Source organism: Cryptomeria japonica, chromosome 5, assembly GCF_030272615.1.
Source record: "Cryptomeria japonica chromosome 5, Sugi_1.0, whole genome shotgun sequence".
NCBI lineage: Eukaryota > Viridiplantae > Streptophyta > Pinopsida > Cupressales > Cupressaceae > Cryptomeria > Cryptomeria japonica.
Window position 1 is genome coordinate 739,304,262 of NC_081409.1, and position 27,330 is coordinate 739,331,591.

Consider the following 27,330-nt stretch of genomic DNA (forward strand, 5'->3'; position numbering starts at 1 on the left):
TCCAGTTTTTATTGTATATTTGGCATACAACAGCCACCGAATAAATTTTTCGGTAAATTGATGATTTGACATAGACAATTCACGTATTATCAGTCCAACGATTCTCCTGTAGGGTCCTCTCACAGTCTTTACACGTTAGCCCGGTCCATCAATCATTTTGTGTCAAGGGTTAGCTTTCCCAATTACAACTTAACCTGATCAACTTGAGTAGCGTCTACCCAGAGTATGTAATGCATTGAATGTAGTGAATAGTTGGAAAATTTTGATTATAAATTGAAACGATTGTCAGAGATTTAATTCATTGAATGTAGTGAGTAGTTGGAAAATTTTGGAAGCAGAAGAAAGGAAGGATGAAGAGTGATGTGTTCGTTGCCTGCAGAGATGGCGATCTCAACAGTATCGAAAAGTTATATCGGCAGAACCCTCGCCTTCTACGAGAGGTTGCATGTGAAGGAAACAGTCTTCTTCACATCGCTGCAAGGGAAGGGCACAGTGAAATTGTTTCATGGGCTCTAACCCAATTTAGTGGTTACCATCGTATGACGAAAATTCGCAATAGTGATAAAAATACGGCGTTGCATGAGAGAGCTAAGGGCGGGAATAAACAAGTGATAAGAACTCTGCCTGACAGCAACAAGTCCGCAGCCTCTAAACGTAATCAGTTTGGAGAGACAACTCTTATTATAGCATCTGAGTACGGTCATGTGGAAGCAGTGAAGCTTTTGTTAGAAGCCACTCCATGGTATATGATTTTATGGCCAAGGAATGACCACCAAACATGTCTTAATGTTGCAGCTTACGGAGGCCATCTTGGTAAGATTGAGTTATAATTTTAGCGTTTGTTGTCTATATACATCTAAAGACCTGATTGTTTAAGAAATAAGAAAAAATAAGCGTATTTTTTGACTGGTCCAATTGATATCTTTTATATTTTTTAAAGGATAATTAGCAGACTTAATATTATAATTGAATCATTATGGTTTACATAATCTTCTTTTGTTTCAATACTTAGTGTTTCATTTTAATAATATGAAACAATACTTATAATGTAATACAGATGTAGTCAGGTCGATACTACGGAGGCCTAGCTGTTGGGATATTCTACATCTTATGTCCCATATTCCTGATGTGCATGGTGCCACTCCATTGCATCTAGCTGTTCATGGAAGACATGTAGATACTGTAAATGAAATAATGGGCATAAGACTAAATTCATGGTGGTGTAAGCTTTGCTTCAACATGAATTTCATGACAAAGAAGGATAAGTTTGGTCGATGCCCAATTCATGTGGCAGTATTGAATGGTTATTCCGAGATAGTTGAAATATTTATATCTTCAATGCCAGATTGCATAGAAATTCTTAGTAAAGATCTGAAAACTCCCGTACATTTTGCAGTGGAGCATAATCAATTTGCTATGGTACAAAAAATCCTCTCTCCACTCAAGCCCACAAAAGCTACAAAGTTTGTGACCTATGACCGTGACATTTTTGGCAATACAGCGTTGCATTTGGCTGCCAAGGAAGGAGTGGAACCTCAGGTTGGGCTTATTTTCCCTTTTGAAATGTTGTTTCTTTTCTATATAGATTTTTAAGCGTGTACCCATTTTACAGCTATGATTTGGTTGATATTATTTAATTGAAATGGTTTTATAATAAATATATTTGGTTAATATCGAGTTAATTCAATTGATTTATCTATAACTATTATTGATTCGATAATTTTTCAATTGATCTTTCATAAATAAAACATCACATTACATTAACCAAATTATATTTAGTTGATATATTAATTACTTATGTGGAAACTTAATTGCTCACAAACAACCAATATATCAAAGGCACTAAATCTATTGATTATGTAAGCTCCTTTTAGTATTGTGATCTCTTTAAGTTTGTCATAATATAAGAACTATTGTTTTGCAAATCCTTCCTTTTTAGTCAATACCGATCTAATATTTTTTTTGATGGTGCAGCTTGTGCAATATTTGCTTTCAGTTTCTGGTGTAAAAGTGAATGGTAAGAACGATGACGGAAAAACTGCACTTGACATAGGCACTGCTGTTGATTCTAAAAATAATCCCAATTTGTGCCAGATTGCAAGGATTCTAGAAGATGAGAATGCAGTTCATGGTATCTAAACCATCTAGACAACTAGAACAAAGTGCAAACCAAAGAAATGATAATGAGGATAAAGTGATGTCAATGGACACACTAGTGGCTTCTCTAGTTGCCACTGTGACATTTGCGGCCATGTTTCAGGTACCAGCTGGAACTACAAAAGGTGGAGACGATGAAATGGCATTACAAGCTCTTTTTCAAGTTTTTCTATTTTCTAATTGTCTTGCTTTCTTTGCGTCCATCACAGTAATCATTGCATGGATATTTAGGGAAAGACTACATGAAAGGCTTGCTATGGATCAATCTCCATTGGCCAAACTATCCCTAATAAGCTTAGAAATCTCCGTAATGTCAACAGCCCTTGCATTTCTATGTGCAACCATCCTAGTCACAATACCTCATCAGCTTACTGGAAAAAAAAACGGTAAGCATGTGTTAAATGAATATCGGTTTATCTTCGGAGGTGAAATCTTGACATCAGCACTTGTACCTACAATGGCTATTCTCATTTTGGGCCTTATTTGGGCTTATGAATATTATTTTAGGGCTACAACTAGTTCTCGGCAAAAGCATAAAGCCATATTTAGACAGGTGGTAATCTACCTAATTCCACCTCTTGTAGTCATACTCATAGTAATTATCATCTATGGGTTAAACAAGTTAAACATAGATAAAGAAGAAATGTACTAGCATGTATCAGCATCATGTTTTCGCCATGCATCCCGATATCGTATCGTATATCAGTTATATTTATTATTACTTCATGTGTTATAGTGTTTTCTGAAAGTGTAAAGATTTTATTCGCTTTGATTTAATTTTTATTTAAAGAATTTGTAATTTCAATATTGAAATTTTTTTTTGGTTTAGATTCATTTTCTTATCACTATTTTTATATAATATTAAAATAATTCTTTTCATTTTTTAAATTCCAACAGTATTATTTATATAAATTATTTCTCTAAGTTTTACAAATAATTGTGTAATTATTTATTTGATAAATATTAATAAAAAATAAGTTTTACTTTATAAAATATAAGACTATATATATGGAATTCATTCAAAACACGATATTGACATTGTATGATGGTTTAAATATGGTGTTGTTATTCTTTCCACCAAGTTTCAATCTCTATTGAGATGTTATCATCAAGTGTTTATGTTGGGAATGATGTTCATAATTAGTTACTTAACTAATTCATAACTCCAAGTTAAAAAATATTTAGATGAAATATGAGCTATTTAAAAGTTTTCAATTAAAATAATCTAGAAATTTCTAATTAATTAGCAAAACATGAATTTTGGAAAGAACTACTTATATTATATAGATTATTAAATGTTCACAATCAATCAACTAAATAATTTATTTTTTTTATCAAAATCTTACATCCTTTTTAGCATACTAGGATGGAAAGGAGTGGGAGGAGTGAAAGCAGCATTTGAAAGTTATAGAGTGGGAGAGTAAGTAGAGATGAAGATTCAAATTCACAATTATTATAGACAAGATGCTTTACCCCTTGATGAATTGACTACTTAGGTGGTGAAGATGAGGATATCCAATAATTAGAAACCCTTTTGATGTTTTGGCTAGAGGAACAATGGACGATGTTTTTGATTAAGGTAAAAATAGGTTTTGAAGGGGCCCCAAAACCCTTTTACAAAAGATACTTACGAGAGAAAAGCATTAAGAAACAAAAAGGAACATACATAGGAAAACCCATCATAACAACTAGAGAAAACCAGCAAAAAAGCCCCAAAAAATTAGCGACAGTCGGCCAAACCAGACAAAGCAAGAAAAGGAACAATGGACGATGTTGTTGGTGCATTATTCTCGTCTTTTTTCTTTACTTGCAACTTTTTAGGGATCTCTACATCCATCAACCATGATCCATTAGATGGTTAATTATGGGATAGTGATAGAAAATTTTGGTAAGTATAAATGTATTGAAGAAACTCTACTTGCCTCCTATGATGATGAACCTATCCTTGGTTCTTTTGTTGATAATGTTTAGGTTGTATGGATTTTTGATAATTAATCTTTAGAGAAAAACTTCTAAATGGAAAAAGAGGTTGGGTAAGAAGATGGATTACTATTGAACTTTTTATTAGATGCTCACATAAGGGGGAAAAAAGGTTTCCCTATAGTAGTCAAGGAGGCTTCTTTGAAGGCCCATAGTGGTGCTCAGGTTAGGGGATAAAAAAAGGTTTTCTTTTACCTGAGGTGGTTGATTTTGGATCTAATTTAGTTTATTCTTGTGTGGTTTCTCCAAAATTGACTACTCCTAATTGTTTAATCATGTCTTAAATTTTAGCCTCTTCTCAAGATGTGCAAAGGAATGTTGATCCAAGAAGTGGTCTAATTAAGGGGTTTCATGACTCTATGAAGTACTTCATCTTCTCCGTCTTGGATTTCATGTATCCTAGTTAGTCATTATTCACTAAGATATTAATTGAAGATACAATCCTTGCTGGGAAAATTCTACTAATTTATTAGAGGAATGGTCTCACCTTGTTATTTTGAAGGATTCTAGTGAGATAGTTGAGAATCCTACTACTTACATGTAAATTTCTCTTATTCAGAGGTTCTTTGTCTTTCATCTAAACAATGATACTATGATAAGATTGGTTATTAAAAGATGGAGTATGGCCTATAAAATCTAAGTGGTAGTAATGGAAAATAGTTTCTTTCTATTTTCCCTCTGAAATTTGGAGAAAAATTAGTTAGTTTAGTAGTGAGAGACTTGGATCCTTGGAAATTTTATCCTAGCTCTTCAAAAAATTAAATTATTATTTCTAGATATAAAGAGAATATTACTTTTTCAAGTCTATTTAGTGATGTTAAGTGGGTAAAAGAAAGAAATACTTAAGGATGAAATGAAGGAAGCACAAGAGTATGTTGACAAATAAACCTAGCTCAACTTTAGGGTCAAATCCTAATTGTATTGATCACATACCTATTTTTTGAAAGAGGAGTTGTTACTTGATAGCAAAGACTTACTATATTTCATGATGGCATGAAGGTACATGATAATTAAGGAGATAATTATAAAGCTCTATTAAGTCAATGCATGCAGTGCAATGATATAAGAGGATAAAGTAAAAAGCTAATGCCAACCAAAAACTTGAAGGTATAGGTAATGATGATAGATAAAGCTAATTGTGACCATTTAAGACTCTTCCCTCAAAATATTTATTATTTGACTGGGTAAAAAAGAAGATTTACTTCAATATGCTAGTTACAATATTGGTTATTATTCCAAGCTAGTAGATCTTTTCCTTTAAAATGTTGTGACCTATCCACTCATCAAACTGAAAACATCTAAAATCCGAGTATTATATATGGTAATCATAATATGGCATGTGCTAACCTCAACCAATCCAATTATAAAATTAAGATTGTTTTTCAAAATAAGGAAACTCCCACAAAATCTAATACTACATATTACTTTGTTCTGAAAGAGAAACCTAGAAGAGAAGATATTTTAATAAGAGGTAGAATAAGTAGCCCTTAAAAAATAAGGAATTCTACCTCTTTCCATACTCTCTAGTGAAATTAAGAATTATAGTATAAGTTTGACAAATCTGGGCTCACTCCCTTCTTTCTATCAACGAATGGCTATAATGAACAACGTGTTGAACAATTGGAATACTGGGAGGGGGGAGGGGGTTGGGGTGGGGTTGAATCAGTATTCCTTGAATCTTTAAAAAAGTCTTATTATTACTTTGTAGATATAAAAAATAATGAGTGATTAGGAAAATAGAGTTATTGTCCACATCAACACACACAGGAGAACTCCAGATTTTTGTGAGGAACCCCATTAGGAAAATCCATGAAGAGGGTTAACTCTCAGTATAATATAACTATTTATATAATATTACAAGTGCTCACTGCCTGAGACTCACTCCAAAAATAAAAAGGAGGCTCACTACCCAAGAGAATAAACAAAATAAATTTCTAAAGTTTTATCGTACATTTGTATTAATTCTAATTCTAATCAAGAATAGTGGGAAAATTTCTTACACTTCATCTTCTCTTCAACTATCCGCTTCAATCACATCTAATTACTGTGTTACACTTCTATCTTTGTATCTTGATTTTCTTCTATATCTCTCTCACATACATACATCTCCTCATCTCATCAAAGGAATGCATCTAAAATAAACTAATTCATATATCAAGTTGGCCATACATGCCTTGGATGCTACATTATATGTTACACTTTTGAAGGTCAACCAAAGATATAACGTAAAATAAAGCCAACTAGCATATAATATTATCTCTAATGCTTAATCATGTCCCAAAAGCTGCAAGATCAAAATTACTTAATTAAAGAAATGCGAATACCAAGAACAATTGTTATGTTCTAGAGAAATAGAGCAATCAACTGACCGAATTACCAGAACAAACATCCCATTTTTCAGAGATCAAAAATACATGAAATATATAATGTAGGTACATCTCATAATTATAAATGTACCATGCAAACTGCAAATCCATATTTGTAATTGGAAAGCAGTGTGGAGCAAACCATGATAGATAGAATCACCCAAATATCATAGCAGCAATAGATGAGTCAACAAAAGTATGTTGATATCAATGACAACCGATATCCAATGCAATGTGTTAGAATCGAAGAACACTGAGAGGGGGGGTGAATCAATATTCTGCTTGTTGAGTAACTTTTAGCCTTATTAACAAATCCGCTTATTAACCAGTAAGCATGAAAGAAAGTAACAATAATAAATAACAATGCAACCCCAAGAACATACACCATAACACAAAGATTTATACATGGAAAACCTCAAAGAGGAAAAATGACGGTGGGATTATTGACCCACAATATCTATCCACTAGCCAAATAAACAAATATTATAATAGTGGCCTGCACATGCAGGAAGGCCAACAGTGTAGAGTGTACTACTCATCACAAAAGGAGCCTCACTGACTACAAACACCAAATATGGAGTTACAAACAAAATTATGAACTCGGGAAATGCATCTGCTATGCTGGATGAGTTCCGGTGAAAGCATTATTTGTACCAATTTTCATTGTATCTTCTATTGGTAACTTCATTTGCTTCCAAACCTTTAAACCAATATCGAGGACAGACTACAAAATATTTTCAATACAATCGATCAACATTACTCCTATAAAATTACATTTCTATATATTCTTATATATCCAAAATAAACTAATTAGACTGACTTAAATACCCTTTCCAAACAAAAACATAAATGCCTTATGTCAGCTTATAATGATATTACAATATATTTACATGTCGGCCTAAACAAAAATAAATTCATTAAACTTTGTGACCGATGTCGTTGATCATTACCGTGTAAACTTGTCGGATCAAACTGCTATGCCGGCCTCATATATGGGTTCCTAGTTTGTCAGTTTCCCTTTCCTCCAGGTTGCGGGAGTCCCTGACTTTCCAGTTCACTGAATGTTGAATATCTTGAATGCTAGTGTCTGAACCATGAATACCGGTGAGTATCGGTTATGTTTCCAACCCAAAACTGATGTGTGTTATAGCACAAGTAAACCAGATGAGTGTCAATTGCCAACAATCTCCCCCTTTGGTATTGATGGCAACACTCATACGAAAAATGGATTAATGAAGTGTTGTTCTGATTCTCTACCAACAACTCCCAAAACCGTTCAAAGACTAGTCCCCCTAAGTTATACATTACTTCTTATATCTTTTGACATTTTTCACATCAACCTCTCCCCCTTTGACATCAATGAAAAAGGTCGGGGCAAAGAATAAAGAATTACAGAATGAACTCAAAATGTGATTACCGGATTAGATGTACTTGAAAATATCCAAGTAAGAACTCTTCAAAAATCCTAAGTATGTATCCCAACCTGACTTTAATGTGCCCAAAATGGATACAAAACCATTAAGGATATATGCATGAAGCTCTTCCTCTCATAGGTCTGTCAAAATAGGTTTATTCATTAACTCTATACTCTCCCTCTTATGAAGTAACAAAGTGTTCAACCGAGGACTTACCAAACCTCTTAATTCCAATGCACGCCAGATTAGCATGTCCATGTCTTTCTCCAATATAGAAATCTCAAATTCTATTATCAAAATTTGACCATCAATGGTGCTAGTCAGTGATTGAGTACCATCAAAACTGTTAGCCAAATATTCTAACCGGGCCTTTATCGCCTTCAATTTTACCTCTATGTTCATTGTTAGTTTACCGATGTTAGTACAAGACCTATATATATTGCTACACTTATTTAGATCCACATCAATCTGAGATAGTTGCTCAGTTAACTTAGCCTTGTCAAATGAAATCATGTTGTCACAAGTGACCTTCCAGGCTGCATTATACCGTTCAACCAATTGCCAGTTGACATATGTTGAAGAGTTTGGAACTCTTTAGCAATGTGTTCAGTCAAACCCTTGAGCTTACCAGAGGGAATAGCAAGTTCCAGACTGGTATAACCTGGGACTAGCTATTTGAAAACAGGGATGACTTTCTCAATGACTTGTTTATCTTTAGACCCTTCCTTAACTTCTGAGCTGCAACAAACATGAGTTCAAAATTGCTCAATTGCTCAATATTCTTTTGTGCAAAATCGACTTGACCAGATGAGTCAAGTGCAAACAATGAATGACTCTGAAACTGTGATGGTATCTCCAACTTGTTGACTGGCATTGGTAGCTTCGCCACTTGGTGCAATAACCTACTCAATCTTAACCTCTTTTGTATGTACATTTGTTGTCGGAGGTTCAATGTCCTCAACCAATTTACTTTTGGTATTTACATCAATAACCTCTTGTTACCCTCCATAATTTTGCTTGCACTATGTCCCCCACATCCTCAAATAAGGAGTGTTTATTTAGTCTTACCTTGTATAACTCTCAATTTTGGACTTATTAAAATTTTCCCATTTGTTGAACCTCTTCAAAGTTCAAAGTTTGAGTTCAACTGGAGTAGCTTGTATCGTGGCTTTAGTTTTATGAGTTTGAGGTCTTTGTAATTTTTGTCATTGAACTAGAACTTTTGAACCTTTTCATAGTTCAAAGTTCAAGGTTCAAATTATCATAATATTAAATCTTGTATATCTTAAGTCTAGTTCTTGTAGCAAATAAGCCACAGTATTCTAGTGTCTTTGTATTAGTTTATTCTTGTTGTCCTTTTGAACCCGAACCATTGAACCACTTCTCAGAGGGTTCAAGTTCAAAGTTAGATGATCAAAAGCTTTGGAGGTAAATGTGGAAAAGCATCAACAACAATTATATAAGAAATATTCTCGATTTAAAATGTGAACCTCAAATAAAGGGAACATGATGTAAGGTCGTAGTTGGAGAGGTAATCATTTAAAAAAAATATATGAAGGGAAAATATTTTAAATTAATGAGTTGTCAGAATTTGGTCTTTTCGAAGTAAGTTGGCATGAATACACCTGTAGTTACAAATCATATAAAATTGTGTGACCAATTTTTAGGCCAGTTCTCTAGATTTTTAAATAGCTATTTTGCCTAATTCACTTGCCCAATTTGGAAAGTAGACAATTTGTGCAAGAGATATTTTCTATTCTTAGTCCTTTGAATCCAAAGCTCTGCATGAAAGGTGAGTCAAAATTTTATCTCTTCTGTGATTTTGTGAATAGAAATCTTTAATTTGTAGTTTGACTTATCCTACTCTTTCCTGGTTTGCCTTCTATTTGTGAAATTCAGAATAAGACCCACATTGCCCAAGATAGACCAAAGTTATGGGTTAGTTTGTTCTCTGCCTGAGTTAGGGGATACCTTTCTTCCTTTAGAAGATTTAGGAGAATTTCATGCAAGGGCATAGAACCCCACCAATTCTCTGTTAAAGAAAAAGATTTTAGATAGTGGGTTAGTAGAAGTGGCGATCTTTCCTCCAGCTGTGTTATGCCCTGAGTTGGTTTTGGAGTTCAAGAATAGATACGACCATGCCCAAAGGTGTATAAAAGGTGAAAATGGTGAATTTTTGCTCAAGATTAACTGGGAAACTATTGCTGCAGTAATGAAGATTACAGAGAAAGAGTAGTGTGAAGATTGGACAGTGATAGAGTCTATTGTATCTCTTAGGGATCATTGATGAATAATTCAAGACTATAATTTGAGAGTTCGACACTAAGAGCTTTAGAACACAACTCAAAGCTACACCTTTCTGAGGGTCAAGAGACAATTTGATGGATCATCGCTTGGTTTAGGATTTTCTTCTTCAAAAGAAGATCTTCTAATAAATATGTATTCGTATAATATAATCGGCAAGTTTTGTTGTGTAAGGCTTAAGAGGGGGTCCCTAGGGCAAGTTTTAGGATCAATGTGGTAAGGGGGGAATGTTGGTGTATATTAAATTATGGATAGTTAATGTAGTTATTAGAACTACTCTCATTATCAGAGCTGTGCAAATCCTTTGTATAAATTCTCTCTTGTATCATCGTATGAATTTAAAAAAAAAACATATATCTATCTCACTTTCAATGTTGAGGTTATGGTTGGATGATTTCTTGTATCACTTGTGTTTTAAGGAATGTTAGTATCCAAACGTGGGTTAAGGATGTTTTTTAATGGATTGTAGGAGAATGGTAGGGATCTATTGGATGGATCTTGTATTGGAGGTGGGTTGGTGAGTTGGGACATGTCAAAACTTGTGGAAGTATAGCTCTGTAGCATCCTAAAATTGCAACCCTTGCAATTTTGACCATATTTTGGGCCCTCACCTTAGCGCTCTCATCCTCATGCTTGATCAGGACCTATTTGTGCCTTCCCCATGTAACCAAGCTTCATTTTTCCATCTTGCACCTTGCATAGCCCCTCGTTCCTGACCCATTTTGGGGTAGGACCAGCGTGTCACGCCCCGGTCCTCCCTAAATTGGGATCCATTTTGGCCCCTTGGCCCTATCTCAAATTTGAGTAGGAAAACAATTCCTCATGTCAGCCCATGTCAGAAAATTAGCTAGTTTGACAACAAGAAAGTATATAAGGAGGTCTCCCCCTCTCATTTTTATGGATAGCATCATAACAAGCATAAGGAGCATATAGGAGAGCAAGGTGGAGAAGGAAAGGACACTACATCAAGTATTGAAGCATTCTTCAAGGTTGCATATTCTTCATTGGAGCAACATTACATCATTCTTTTGTAAGCATGTGTGTATGTTAGGGTTTTGTCATGTTCATGCCATTTCATACAACATATGTGATTGCATTCAAGAAGAAAAGCATCATTATCAATCATTGTAGATCTAAGGTATATCTTTCCATTATTTACTTTAGTATTTACAATATTTCATTCAAGGTTGATTCCTCAACTGGGGTTTGACCTAGGAAAACCCCTATTCCCAAAACATTTCCCTTTCCTTATGTGTGCAGGAAACAGGTGTGTGGTTGTTCTTCTTGAAATAAGCTTCAGACACAGAGACAGAAAAACTCTTTTTGACTATCAAAACTTTCAGTGGACCAAGAGGGGGCATGTTGGTCCCTACAATTGGTTCTTGCTATTTTTGGCAGTTTTCGTAGGGCAATTCTGAATCAGCTCATATTACTCTGATCCAGGTGCACGATGAAATCCTAAATCTGTAGCTCACTGTTTCTGCATATTTTGTCTTCAATTTAAGTATTCTACTTATTTTAACAATTCAACTTACAAAAGAGGAAAACCCAAATCAATCCTATCTACTCAGTATTGAGTTTGTATCTCATTTAGGATCAGATCTAGTGAATTCCCTTCCCTCTTTTGAATGTAAAGGTTTTCCAAGCAAAATTGATTTGTTGATTTCTCCCTCCTATGTTACAAATTTCCAAATCAAATTCCCCCTTTACATTTTGGTGAACCTGAATCCTTACACCATTAATTTTGACTTTTGTCTTCCGATTTGAGTGTATGCAGTTTAAAATTCAAATTTTCATTTACAAGTTTGATTTCCTTGCAAATTTTAAAAGATTAGAGGTTAATTTCATTAAAACCCTAGTTTTTAATTTCAAAATTAAGCTTGTGAATTCCTTAATTTGGGTTAATTATTTCAGATCTGAGTGTTCTTCAATTTTAAAACTCAAAATTTCATCTACAAGATAAATTCACAATTAATTTTTAAAATTAAGTGGTTAATTTCAAAAACCCTAATTTTAAAAATTTTAAAAATTGAGCTTGTGGGTTATTTGAATTTTGAGTTTCCCTCTTCAAAGTTGGTTTCTCATTTCAATTTAAATTCCAAATTGCAATCTTAGATAAAATTTCAATCTCAAATTTAAATTTTAAAATTAAGTGGTTAATTAAACAAACCCTAATTTTAAAATTAAAATTAATTTTGTGCATTTCCCAAATTTTCAATTTCCAAATTCCAATCTTAGATTTATTTTCAAATTTAAATTTTAAAATTAAGTGGTTAATTTTTTTTTTATTTTTTTTATTTTTTTTAATTTTAAATTTTTTTTTTAAACCATGCCTGGTAAACTTTTTAACGTGACCGGTGACACTGGCACGAGACGCGCTTTGGCTCTACGTCAAATCTTGACCTGGATCTATGAACCAGTGAGACCACAAACGGGGGACCTCATCCCCACACTTTACTTGTTCAAATCCACGAGCACAATGACCCAGCGAAGGCACAAGGCCTTGTGAGCATAGTGGCCCAGCAAGGATTTGAACCTTGGTGGCCGCTTCACCAACGAAGTGTTTTAACCACGACACTACATGTTTGAAGACTAATTAAGTAGTTAATTAAACAAACCCTGATTTTTAAATTTAAATTAATCTTGTGCATGTCCCAATTTTCAATTTCCAAATTTCAATCTTAGAGGTAATTTAAAATTTAAAAGTGGTTCTTTTTACAAGGCCTGAATTTTAAATTTAAATCTCTTGTGGACAATTTCAAATTTAAATTTTAAAATTAAGAGGTTATTAAAAGATCCCTAATTTTTAAATTTAAATTAATTCCTTCAATTTTAAATTTCAAAATTAAGAGGTTATTTTCACAACACCATAATTTTAAAATTCAATCTCTTTTGTAAAATTTGAATTTTAAATTAAGACGTTATTTTTTACATGATCCTAATTTTAAATTTCAATTTCCTAGGGGGTTGCATTATTGTTCTTTTTTCTTTCAATCAATTTGTTCATTTAATTGTCTAATCATTTTTCCTAGAATTTTGCATTATTCAATTATTTTTGGAAGTTTCAAATTTCTAATTTGTAATTCAAATTCTATTTTCCCTCATTTATTCAATTTTCTATGCATGTATGGGGTGAACATTATTATGGTTAAATGACATATGAGTTTCTTGTTTGATCATAAGTGCATATGGAGTTCTTATCTTATTTTGTTAATTTAATTTCACGTTACATTAAAGATGTTTATGATGTTCCCTTTCATGCATATGATGACAATTTAGTTCTCTCTTTCATTCATAGCTATGATTTACTCTCTCCCAAAATTGATCTCATTAATGAGGGCACATTGGAGCAAAAAGGGAATATGGAAACTTCTTTCAAAGATCTCCCTCCTAAAGATGAATCTTTGGAGAATTGTTTTCCTTCTTCTCCTAAAAAGTACCTCCCTCATAAGGAATATTTGGTGCAAGAGGATGATATTATGGCTACTTATCCTAGTACTTATTTTCATGATCTTCCTCTTAGAGGTGAAGCATTCATTACATATGATAGTCCCTTTCCTAATGTCTGTCTTAATCACAAGGATACCTTAGAGAAGGAGCATGATCCTATTTCCCATCATTATAATGCTTCCAATGCTCTCTCTCCCAAAAAATGAAGAGCCTAACAAAGATAAAATCAATGTCATTCATATTGTTGAGAAACCAAAAAATGTTCTTGAATATCATGTGGTGCCTTACACATATAATAATGAGGTGTCTGCTTTAAAAACTAATGAGAACATACGATTGAAGAACAATATCCTTTCTTAGCTCCTACAATCCTCTCTCCAATTCAAACACATACACCATGTCCTACTAAACAAGTTCCTAAAGAAGAACTCTTAGAGGATGATTGGAGGCCCTTATATTTCACACCTTCTTCTAGAAAATCTATGATGCCTGAATTTGATAATCAAAATTGTGATCCAAAACCATGCATAAAAATTGATTGGGCCTCTTTAAACTTCAATCCAATTCCACCTAAGAGTGAACCCTCTCTTTATCCTACACATGAATACAATGGACAAGTTTTAGGATGTGTGCAACAAAGTCGTGAAAGTCATGAGAAATCACACTTTTCTAATGAAAAGATTGGTTTACAACCTCTTCCTTTGTCAACATCTTCTCCTCCATTGTCTAGTGAATCCACACCTTCTTATTTCAGTATTGTATTACAGCAAGAAAATGTTTTATCCGATCTCCTCCATGCCAATTTAATCTCTCTTCTTTGGCCTAAAAGAAGAAAGAAACATAGACAACATCTTGAAAATTCTTCTTTTTGCAAGTATCATTAAATTCATGGCGATTCTACTAATTAGTGTCAAGCTTTGAAAACAAAAATACAACATTATATTTATTTAGGTGTCATAAAAATAACCTCTAGCAATGAATGGAAAATTTCTCATAATCATTTCAAATAGCATTCAAGTACCTATTATGTTGCTCCTCAATATATGACAGTGTTGGCCTACCTATTGGGGGCTCATTGTCATTCATAGAGGTACAATTTCAAGTGCAATCATACTTAGTGAGTAACATAATAGTTTATTTATTCTTGTCTCTATGCTTGGTCGGGCAAGAATATTAACCTTCCTCTTTCTAAAATATTCACCATTTTCTTTATGGATTCTTCCCCCTAATCTATCGTTGTCTTATTACTTGGGGGCCATGGATAGCTTTTTCCCTTTCTCTCTTGCTATCTAAAGTATCACTATTCTCTGTGGGGGTTGCATTTTTCATAACTTGATGTTCTTTCTTGCATGGAATTATCCTTCATGTGAGCACATGTTTGTTCCTTGGTTAGGACCTGTATGTGGGAAAAGTGGGCTTATAAAACTTAAAATGTGACAATATGATTTAAAAACTAGTCCACACACACACACAGGACTTCTTGGTGCAAGCTATGGAGTAACATAATATTACTCAGCTTCCCAAGGAGGGTCCCATGGTTCTCTATCTCACAATGTCCCTCAAACCAATGTTTTTGCTCTCAGATTACTGAGCAAAATGGTTTAGGGATGGCAAATATGAGAATGAGAGATGTTTTGATAAATTTTAGTATGAAATGGATGCTAAGCTATGTATGATCTTAGAAATGCAATAAACTAAATGATAAGATGACAAGATTAGTATGAATACTATCCTAGCATACTATATTTAGTTTATGATTGAGCTAAAATGATAAAGAAATTACTCTAAACATGCATATTTAGTCTACTTCCTGATTTTAAAGAGAGGCTAAATGATGAGCATATATGAAATGAAAGCTTGAATATATTTGAGCATAAGTGTGATGCTACAAATTTGAAGGATGATTGTTAAAAATGGAGGAATGAGAGCTCTATTTATAGCACAAACAGGGCAATGGATGGTCAAGATCGAATGGTTTAATCAAGGGCCAAGTTTGAAAGTTGGGGATCCATGTGCATAATTTGCACCAATGAAATGGTGACAAATGTCAACATAAGATTGGGTTAAAAAAAGGGGTTGGAGACATTGAATGCCTGAGAAGACCTCATGGTTATCTAGAGGCTAAGGGTTAAGTCTAAGTTAGGGTTACCCACTAGATTAGGAGCTAATCCAAGGATAAACCTTTGTGCAAATGATTAAGAGATAATCATGGTCAAAGCATTAAAGGCCTGATGAGACCCTTGGGTTGGGTAGAGGTTGAGTCAAAACAAATGTTTTAACCATGTAGGAGGGTTTGGGTTAACCATTAATGGTTATTGGAGACTTTGTGGATTAAGTGGTTGAAGGTTGGAAGCTTTCAAAGGTTATCAAAGACTTTGAAACATTTAGTGGTTGAAGGTTGAAAGCCTTTAATGGTTATCAAAGACTTTGAGGCTTGAGAAGTGACTTCCCTTTGCTTAGGGATGTGACAAAGTTTAGAGGAGGGGTTAGGTTAATTAGAAGTGATTAGAAGATTCTAGAAGGGATTAGAAAGGGGTTTGGGATTTCGCAAGTGGATGGAGGGATAATAGGATTTAATTGAAATAAAGTAATTTAATTCAATTTGGTTGTAATTTGGGGAAATTAAATAAATTTGATTTATTCAAGTTAGGATAACTATTTAATTAAATTTGAATTTAATTAAAAGTGGATAGGGGGATTTAATTGAATAAAATGATTTATTCATTAAATGGGTATAGTGAGTTTTATTTAAATAAATTGAGCAATTTACTTAATAAAATAGAAGAATGTGGATAATTTAATTAAATTGGATTTAATTAAATAGAGAAATGAACATAAAATATTCATTTAGGAATATGGTCATTTTTATACGTCTACAGGACCTATTCCTTGTTTGAAAAGGTACGTCTTTTATGAATGATCTCTCCTTAGAGAATTTTTGTGATCTTTCTTTCTTTCTCTCTCTTTCTCTTTGAAGATTATCTGTTCTTTTGTGTTGCATTATTCATAACGTGATGGCCTTTGTTACATATATTTATCCTTCATGCGCATACATGTGTGTCCCTTTTTAGGACCTATTTGCTTGAAATGACACGTCTCTTATAAATAATCTCTCTTTGGAATTTGTGTAATTCTTCTCATTGTCCTTACATTTGGGGGACAATGATTTATCTCTCTCTCTCTCTCTATCTCTCTCTCTCTCTCTCTCTCTCTCTCTCTCTCTCTCTCTCTCTCTCTCTCTCTCCTTTCTAAGGATACACTTTTGTTTTGTTGAGTGGTGTTTGTTTCATGATTTGGTGTCATTCCTTGTGTGAAGTTGTTGTTTTCTCAAGGATTATCTCTTATACAATAGGTTTAAGTCCTTGGCTACAACCTCTTCTTCACTTGGAAATGTACATCTATAATGAAATTACCCTTCACATTAAGTCAAAAGGTGTTTCATCCTTCATCAAGAATCCCTTTCACCTAACAATACGAGGAAGGTATGAATTCATGTTCTTCTTCCTTTCTTTTGGTAGAAGTGTTTTTTTTTTTTTTTTCAAGATAGCTCCTCTTGGAGGTAGATGCCTTTTGAGAAAATATCTCTTCTCCTTCAAGAATCCCCTTTAAACACTTGTTGCAAGATATATCTTTTTCAACTATCTTATCCTCCATTGAAGACTATTCCCTCTCTAGCTTGGATTTAGGACAATGTTTTCTAAAGGTATCCTTGTCTCTAGCTTCCTTAAGACATCAACATAGTGTTATTTTGACATGTTAAGGGGGGCACCCATATCACTCCCTTTTGTACTATATTGTACTATAATCTTGCATATCATTTTTGCATGTCTTGAATGGGCTATTCATTCTTTGAACTAGAGAAAAATCTTAGAGTGAGATGCTTCACACTTGAAACTAGACGCAAAATTTGATATATGTCTTAGACAAGGTTACACATCATTGAAATCAGTGCAAAGACTCTTAAATGGGATGCCCTCGAAACTAGGCATGTATTTGTCATTAGCCACTTGGAATTTGCATTTATATAACAATGCTTAAGCAGGTTGAAGCACACTCAAAAATAGAGAAAAGACTCTTACATAGGGTGCTATACACTTGAAACCAGACATCACTTGCACAAACACATGAGGATGGATGGAACTAGTTAAAAAAATCTTGACTATTCTTACTCTCCTACCCACATGGACCACCTAGATAAAAAATTCTAGGGGTGAGTTGTCCATGTCCTTTCCCACCATGGGTCACCTAGATAAAAACATTCAGGGGTGAGTAGTCCATGCCCTCTCTCATCATTATTCTCATGGATCATGTGCATAAACACCTCTAGAGTGTATTCATGTTCACTCTTCTTCCTCTCATGGACTCATAGTTTTTCTATTGATAGTTCATGGATGATGCTAACTTTTCTCTTTTATGTGATCACTTCTGTTCATGAGATGGAATTTTTCAAGAATGATATTAGTTGTTGAGACATTTTGATATCGAGGTCTCTTCGGCTAGTTGACTTGAGGTCTTGTTTTAGTCTTTAGATTTTATTGTGTGTCTTTTGTATTTGTTTGTCCTTTTTTATTTGTTTGCCTTTTTGTTTGTCTTATTTTATGTATGCCCTTGCATATGTTTGAGTGAGTTAAGATCCTCAGATTGGGAGCTTGGTTCCTCAAGATTAGTGATATCCTATACTCCTTGTGATTTTGCTTTGCATTCTTCATCATCTTCGTCTCTCTTTCTTCTACTTTACTGTGAGTATTTTTATAAGCTCATACTCCCACTAAAGTGGGGGATAAATGTAGAATCCAAAATTTGCACCCCCTGTAATTCTGACCATATTTGGGGCTCTCACCTTAGCAGTCTCATCCTCGTGCTTGATCAAGACCTATTTGTTCCTCCCCGTGCAATGAAGCTTCATTTTTTCCATCCTGCACTTTGCATAGCCCCTTGTTTCGGACCCAATTTGGGGTAGGACCAGCGCGTGATGCCTAGGTCCTCCCTAATTGAGACCCATTTTAGCCCCTAGGTCCTATCTCAAATTTGAGCAAGAAAACAATTCCTTATGTTGGCCCATGTTGGAAAATTAGAATGTTTGATGACAAAAAAGTATATAAGGAGGTATTTGCCTCTCATTTTGATGGATAGAATCATAATAAGCATAAGAAACATATAAGAGAGCAAGGTGGAGAAGGCAAGGAGACTACATTGAACATTCAAGCATTCTTCAAGGCTACATATTCTTAATTGGAGAAACATTACATCATTCATTTGCAAGCATGTGTGTGTGTTAGGGTTTTGTCATGTTCATGCCATTTCATACAACATATGTGATTACATTCAAGAAGCAAAGCATCATTATCAATCATTGCAGATCTAAGGTATACCTTTCCATTATTTACAATATTTTAATCAAGGTTGATTCCTCCACCGGGTTTTGACTTAGGCAAACCCCTATTCCCAACACATTTCCCTTTCCTTTTGTCTACAAGAAACCGGTGCATGGTTGTACTTCTTGAAACAAGCTTCAGACATAGAGACAAAAAAAACCCTTTTTGACGATAAAAAATTCATGGTCTCTACTATTTTTGGCAGTTTTTGCAGGGAAGTTTTGAATCAGCTCATATTACTCAGATCTAGAGGCACGAAGAAATCTTGAAATTCTAGCTCATTGTTTTTGCATATTTTGTCTTCATCTTTAGCATTCTACTTATTTTAACAATTCAACTTACAAAAGAGGAAAACCTAAATCAAGCGAATCTACTTAGTATTTAGTCCTTGTCTCATTTAGGATTGGATCTAGTGAATTCCCTTCCCTCTTTTGAATGTATAGGTTTTCCAAGCGAAATTGATTTGGTGATTTCTCCCTCCTATGTTGTAAATTGCCAAATCACATTTCCCACTTTACAAGCTCAACTTTAGATAAGGTCAACTAAGAATGTAATTTTATTTCCCTTGATTATCATTTCTTCATTATATTCATCATTTGCAAAGGTGGCCAGTCTAGGGGACACATTGGGTTGATCCACAAGTACTTATTCCTCTTGTGTAGTTCAATCTATATTTCCAGGCATCACATAAGGGAGATCATTGGTATTGTTCTCCATTATTTTCTTCTTTTTTGTCCTTGTGTAGGCCATACAATGGTAAACCCTAAGGTGTTGATGAAAGAAGTTAGGGGTTACTTGGAGGTTGAAGGGTTTTAGTTAAATGTGATGTGGAATAGGGTATATGATTTATCCTAAGGTTTAAATAAATTGAGGTTAGGTGTGATTTGAAAGGGGCTCATTTAAAATGAATATTTGTGAAGGTAGGGTTTGTTAGATTTGTGAAGGATGAATATGATTGGATGCTAGTGGAGGTTAGTTATTGGTGAATGACTTGGAATTTGGACAAGGAAAATTAATTTTTAGTCTTAGAACAATTTGTTTTGTTTTGGTCTTAGATTGGACTTTGGAAGAAGTTTTGAAAGTAGATTTGAGGATTGAATGAATATTGAAAATTGTATTAGATGAATGGATTGATTTTTATGTTCGATTTTGGATCTAATTATTTGATAGTCAAGAATTAAATTTTGGTTTGATTGGATGATCCTTGGATTTCGATTAGGATTGGTTTTGTGATACAAGATCAAAAAATTATTTCCAATCTCTAGATCCTTATAGGGGATTGTTTAGGATTTTATTTTCTTCTACTTGGGATAGGCAAGTTCCCAAGAAAAATAAGATAGAGATATTTGCATGGCACTAACTTAGGACATCCAAGTTCTTAAGCTAATTGAAAAAACTAATAGGGCTAGTAAAGTATAATAACTTAAGATAAGTAAGTTATTAAGCACCATACTAGATAGATATTACAAAGGATTAAGGATCTAAAAGACACTTTTTTTAGATTTAGACCTTGGATTTTGGATGATTGATTGGATTAGAATATTGATTTTTTAAGGATGGGAAAATTGGTTGATAGATAAAGAAAATATTTGTAGATTTGGAAGAGAAAAAACTAGTGGGATTTCATTTGACTAGATTTCCTAAGTCCAAAAAGGGGAAAAGTTGATGAAAATGGAGGTTAATGACCTCTAAGATTAGCCTAAGAAAAATTTGGGTGGGGATTTTGGAAAAATGACAAATTATAGATTTGTCCTAGGATTTTGACATGGTTTTAGGTTTGATTTGTATTACTAGGGTCATAGGTGGTCCCAACAAATGTCAAGCAAGGTGTTTTCTCAAAATTTAGTCAGATAGTATTGGTTAGTTTTGTCAAAGTGCAAGTAGAAAAAAAAAGAAGCCCAGATGCCAATTTATAGTTAGAGATGTTGATTATTGCAAGTAGTGATTTGCAGGACTCCGCTTTGATAAGTTTTTTAATAGAGCACAAGTGTCAAAATCTAACGCATAGGGGGTAAATCCTAGGTGTATGTGCCAAAAGTGTAAATAGAGATCTATAAGTGTATGCATTGAAGTGTAGGAAAAAATGCCAAAGATATATTTAGGGTTGTTCTACTAATTTGGATAGAAAATTGACTTCTCTTGGAAAGAGATAAGATACAAGAATACACAATGGTTGAATATTAACTTGTAAAAGGTAAGGTAGGTATGTTCCCCCACTCTAGAAGAATGGTGGTTTCCATACGCTTAGTTCCATATTACTATGCTATGGTCATGGACCACTATACACCTCTTACCTTGGAGGCTAATCCTTTCCCAAAGTAGACTCTATATTGATCACACAAAGATACAATGTGAGAACTTTCCCTCTCCAGTAGTTGTGCACCACAAGTATAATGGGTGAAGGTTCTAGGTTTTTACAAGTTCTGTAAGGAGTCATCTATATAAGAAAGGTACATGAGGCCAAAATTGTAAGCACTAGTATGTCACAGGTGTGGGTCGAGATTGCCAGGTAAGCTATTCAGACCAGCCCTACACCCCTATTTTGGTATCACCCAAGCATTGAGATTTCACTAATTATGACATGACATAGATTGGGATACAAATTTTGTTCTCATCCCTTTGGTATACCTTGCGGGTTTGCGTGGTTGAGTTCGTTCCTTGGGGTGATGAAATTCCCAAGAAATCCTCCTAATAAAATATAAAAAAAAGTAGAATGTGGTATTTTTCTTAGACCCAAGATCCATGAAGGTGAGGAGAGAGGAAGCATACACACACCATAAGGATATAATCTAAAATAAATGAAAGTAGGTGTAGTTTTTTATCACCTAAGTATACACAAGAGATCAACATACTCTGGCTACTTTCCAAACAAGGAAAAAAAGTTCACTAATCCTCTAAGCTAATTTAGTGCAACTAAGCTAGTGATAAAAAATAACAACTTTTGCAAGCAAAATAGTAAAAGCACAGGTTAGTAGTTGCCAAGTTTGTCTTTGAAAAATCAAAATTTGATAGCATAGGCATAGAAACCAATGTGTAGGTGTAGGAACCAAATAGAATGGGCATCGAATATCATAAAATAGAAAGCTAAGTAGGTTAAATAATTTTTTGTTTAACAAGAAACAACTAAGCTATATTTTTTTCATTTTATAACTTTTCAATTTTTTTGGTTTTCTTGCTATATACAAGAAACATAAAATAATTCTTTTGCCATTTTTGATAAAGTGACAAAAAAAAAACTAAACCTTTGAAATGAAATGTAATAGAAGCTAAGTTAGCAATGAAAAGGTGCTACAATCTAGGCATAGGGGCCAAAGAATGCAAATGTTGATATGTAATCACAAGCACCAATCCATAACCCTACATAAAAAATAGTTAGGTAAAAAAATTAAACTTATTAAAAAAAATTATTAGATGCACACAGAACTATCAAAGGGCTAGTAGGTTGGTAGAAATTTGTAGAAATAAGTCACAAAATATTTAAATTCACTAATTTTAATGAAACACATATTAAATATATGAGTTAATGCTAAATTAGCACATACATTGATTTATGGAACGCAGCTGTCAGAAAGCACAAGTGCTGAAGTGTAGTCACATATGTCATTCTGTTACCTAAGATGTGAAAAAATCACAAAAGCTTCAAATTTTGATTAGTAACAAAGGGAGGTGGGTCTAACTAAGCATGCCAAAATGAAAAAAACAAAACTATAAAACTAAATTAATCCATAAACAAACTAAACTAATGTAAATATATAATATTTATACCTTTACTTCTCTTTGATTGAGCTAAAATGAGTGCACCCAAGCTTCATTTGATTTTTTATTTTGAAGTGTTGGAATGTGTATTTGTCTCAATAGAATAACAATGAGGATTCAAGAGAGAATTTGGGTATAATAATGATATGATTGCAAGGGATGGATTTTTGAAATGAGAAGCCTCCAATATGTAGATTGTTTATGGAGGAATGGATGCTAAAGATTAAAAGTGGTATGGGAGAATTAGATTGAAGGAGTTGATATGAATTGGATTGATCTCATAGCCTTGTGACATATTTCACAAGGTGGAGGCATTGGGAGATGCACTTGTCATAGGGAAGAGGGTAAGGTGTGTTCAGACATGTGCGAGCATATCTTGGGAAGAAAATGAGGATGAAAAGTGGAAACAAAACTAGTAAAGTGGAAGAGGCGTAAGAGGAAGGAGATGAAAAATAGAGAAAAGAGGAAAGTGTGTTGGGAAGAACACTTCTCACACATGTGTGAGCACCAAATAAAATATTTGGTCAAAAGGTGAGGGGGATGATGAGAAATGACTTGTGCATGAAAGTTATTTATGATGGGCAGTCACATGTGAATTTGGGTAGATGAGATGAATTTAAAATTATAAGAAATGTTAATGATGTTAGGAATAAAGGGGATGACCCCACAACATAGTGGCTAGCTGCGAACCTCCTACATGGGAGGTCTTGGGTTCAAGTCTATTCAACTGGTTCTTAGCTCGAGGGGAAAGCAAAAATATACCGCTTTGGCTGTGACTTACCAAAAAAAAAAAAGATGCTAGGAATCAAGAAGATTAGTTAATTGATTGAGAGTTAATTAACTAATTTAGATTAGAGAAATTTTAAGATTTTTTCTTATGTGGGGTTTGATTGATTAAAATTAATCAAACCTTAGAGGAATGAAAAGAGGCCTAATTAATTATGTTTAGGATAATAATTAATTAAATATAATTTAAATAATTATTTAGAAAAATAAAAGAAATCAAAATTAATTATGTGTAAGGATAATAATTAATTAATCTCTTTCGGGATGACCCCAGAACGCAGCGGTTAGCTGCAAGCCTCTTACATGGGAGGTCTTGGGTTCAAGACTTCTGAGCTAGTTGTTATTTCCATCAAATTATTCTTCTCCTAGTCTTTATGATTAAGACTTCATGGGGTGCAATCTACTACAGTGGAATCATCCTACCCCTCTTTTGTGGGGTTTTGTTTAATTCATTCATCTATGATTTCTTCATGGGGTGCAATCTATTATAGTGGAATCATCCTTTTCCATGGCATTCTTTCTTATCCTCTTCTTTTCTCTCTTTTGTGGGGTTTTGTTTTTCCCACTAGATTTTGTCCCTTTCTTCTTTTTTTGAGAGTTATTTGTACTTAGGATCTTATCAAGCTTAGTTTTCGAGATCCAATCTCTTTCACTTACCCAAGCTATTCTTTAATTGAGATGTTAGTGTAAATATCTTTTCTAAGTATTTATAGGAGATTTTCTCATTCGTAGTAAACTGATTTGCATGCCACCTTTTAAGTTAGCAATTGTTACTAGCATTTCCTAAATTTGCTATTTCATTTCAAATAATTTGAGAGCTATTCTCTGTCTCTTTTTTTCTCTCTCATTGCTTATTTTCATTTTCATAATTTGCTGGGCATACATGTTTGCTCGACTCTCATGACCCAACTAGTGATGTAATTTCTTTGAGATGATCTCGATATTTATATCTTTCCTTATTAAAAAGACTTCTTGTTATATTTTAATCATGTAAAATGCAGGGCATGTGTTTGCTCGACTCTTGTGACCAAACCAGTGATATAATTTCTTTGAGATGATCCTGATTTAGACAGTATTTATATCTTTCCTTATTAAAAAGACGTTCTTGTTATATTTAAATCATCTAGACTACCAATGTTATGCTATTATAATAGTTTCTGGAGTCACCCATACTACAATTAAACCACAGCTTTTATGTAGTTGTATTTTGCTATTTAGAGTAGAAATAAAAGCAGACTGATATTACCACGTTACACCCCAATACAAGGAGAGACACAATGTTATCAAATATAAAATATCTAAGGAAAGCATTTTATTCTAGACTCAAAACACAAAGGTTGTTATCAGAACTGCATAAAATACATTAAAAAATGAGAATCCCAGAATAGATTCCCAGATGACGCTTACCAGAATGATTTGAAGTTTGGAGGTTATTCCTTAACCAGAGGATGATATCTATCGGTTTGGCTTCCACCAAGGCTCTTACTACCTCCACATGACCCTGCTCTAAAGCTATTAATAGAGCTGATTATCTGAACTGATTGCGTTTAACTAAAATTGAAGCTCATTTCCTAAGCCAAGGACTTGTTACAGAATTTATCACATGCTTTTGTGAAGACTCTTTATTATACACTAGGTAAATGCTAACCCACTATTTTTTTTTCCCGTTATTTTATTGTCCCATTTAAATCATTTTAATGTTATATGTCGATCCAATTGACTCCAAACTACATGATTAATTCCAATAAAATCTAAAATCTTTTTGTTCTCAAGTAATGTTTTATAAACGCTCCCCGACTCACAGTCTTCATCCATTAAATGTAGTAAATAAGCACAATTTATGTACAATAATAGTAATAATAAGTTTGGAATAAGTAATTTGAGTTCACTAAATGTAGTAAATGTAAAAAAAAAATTAAATGTATTTAATTAAATAATTAATTGACATAAAATATATAAAATTTTGTAACTTATGTTGCATTAGATTAGGGAAAATAATGCTTCCCTATTGCTATAGTTGTTCAAATTTTTGCATGGATTTTATTAGTTAGAGGACAAATTTACTAGAATAAATTCATAATTACGGTTGTCTTTGTACTTCAAATTTATATTAACACTATTATAAGGTTCTATCATGTAAATCGGTCTAATGTGTAACTATCTTCTATGAATTCAGTCAATTTTATATCCTATTTTGAATTCAAGAAATTAGAAAAGGAGACAGGAAGAAGGATCCTCAAACTCATAATAATAGAAAAGAAAAATATAATGACCAACCTCTGGATCCACTCCCTTGATGGTTGCAGTGTGTAACAATGTGTTTCCAAACATGTCTCGGTCATAGCTCAGTACTTCTGCCATTTCTTCTCTCTTGTCTTGAGGGACTAACTTCTTCACCATATCAAATTGGTTGTGTTGTACGGAAAAGTGTAAAGCCGTCTTAAGGTCTTCGCTATGGATTTCAAGACAATCTGGCATTTTTGACAAGAATTCATCCTGGTTGCCCTTGATTGCTCCTAAATGTATTGCACACCTTCCAAACTTATTGAGAAACCGTTTTACACAAAACTTTGATTTTAATTGTTTTTCCAAAATTGCACTCACAATTTTCTGATTTCCCTTGTGAACAGCAGAATGCAGTGAAGTGGCACCGTGGACATCACGAATAATCATTGCAAAATATCACAGAAACTATTCCTTCCAAGTATCAACTTTACGATCTCTGTCGATAGGTGTTAAAAAGTGAAGAAAAAAAACAAAATAAGCTAGTAAAACAAAAAGTAATGTTATGGTAAAGGGAATACAACAAAGAAAATACCATATGAAGTTAGGAGGACATATGTATTATATTCAACTTGTGAAGTTCCAAATGATCATTTTGCTTAGTGAATAACTAAACTTTAAAAACTACAAGGAGAGACATAGTGTTTGTTGGTGTTATTACATTAGTTTAGATTTAATTAATAAAACTACCGGTGGTTGTGTTTTCAGTTGTGATAATATTTTTCATTTGTGCCATTCTCTGCAATCATGGTTTAGTTTTTTCCGTTCTATGTTGGCTCTACCATTTCAATATGGTATGAGAGGGAAAACTTGTTTCTATGATCTGTGGCTAATGGAGGAATAAGATTGGGGCTGGCTTCTGCATTTGTTGTGTTGCAGAGGAGACAAAGTGGCTACTGGGCATGACTTAGAAGAACTGTAGATGGTAGTGATATCATTAATTGAGAAAGATTTGTGGGAGATTGTGGATGGGAGTATAACAAAACCACAAGATACAGATGCAGCAATGAAGTGGATCACAAAAGATCATAGGGCCACAACATTGATTGGTCTTGGTTTATCAAATGCATACTTGCATCATATTGATTTATCAAAGACATCAAAAACAATATGGGATAGGCTCAATCTCTTGTTTGGTTCTCAGGCTTCCAGTGCCAAGATTTCTATAAAGCAAAAATTGTTCGAGTTAAAGAGGAATGGAGGTGATAATATTATTCAACAAATAAGCATTTTCTGTTCTCTCCTTAATCAACTTGCAAGTATAAATGCTAATGTCGCTAATGATGATGCCAAGGCAATATTACTTAATAGTTTGCCTTCTAGTTCTGACCATATTGTCTTTACTCTAAACAAAATAAATCCTAGCTTGGAAACAATAATTTCTTCTCTAATTTATGAAGGAAATGGAACTAATAAGAACTATCAACTTCCTGAAGAATGTGCTTTGGTTGCTAGGAA

General features: G+C 33.7%; 1 protein-coding gene across 2 annotated transcripts; it reads left to right on the top strand.

Moving 5' to 3' along the window:
- Positions 1-265: 265 nt before the first annotated feature.
- On the top strand, positions 266-2,962 carry LOC131028902 (uncharacterized). Of its 2 annotated transcripts, XR_009102668.2 has the most exons (4): positions 266-813; positions 1,058-1,539; positions 1,975-2,260; positions 2,367-2,962. XR_009102668.2 is itself a non-coding variant. In XM_057959277.2 (3 exons), the coding sequence occupies exons 1-3, from the start codon at positions 351-353 to the stop codon at positions 2,137-2,139; spliced, it is 1,110 nt and encodes a 369-aa protein (XP_057815260.1). In that variant the 5' UTR covers positions 266-350; the 3' UTR covers positions 2,140-2,962. The 2 variants fall into 2 exon arrangements, 1 of the variants encoding a protein (XP_057815260.1); XM_057959277.2 differs by having other exon boundaries at positions 1,975-2,962.
- Positions 2,963-27,330: the final 24,368 nt, after the last annotated feature.

What these genes read in the sequence shown, in the direction of transcription:
- LOC131028902 (XM_057959277.2), top strand. Translation starts at nt 351, where the DNA reads ATGAAGAGTGATGTGTTCGTTGCCTGCAGAGATGGCGATCTCAACAGT. An exon ending in AGCTTACGGAGGCCATCTTG is followed by an intron (nt 814 to 1,057) that starts GTAAGATTGAGT and finishes AATGTAATACAG; the next exon opens with ATGTAGTCAGGTCGATACTA. An exon ending in AGGAAGGAGTGGAACCTCAG is followed by an intron (nt 1,540 to 1,974) that starts GTTGGGCTTATT and finishes TTGATGGTGCAG; the next exon opens with CTTGTGCAATATTTGCTTTC.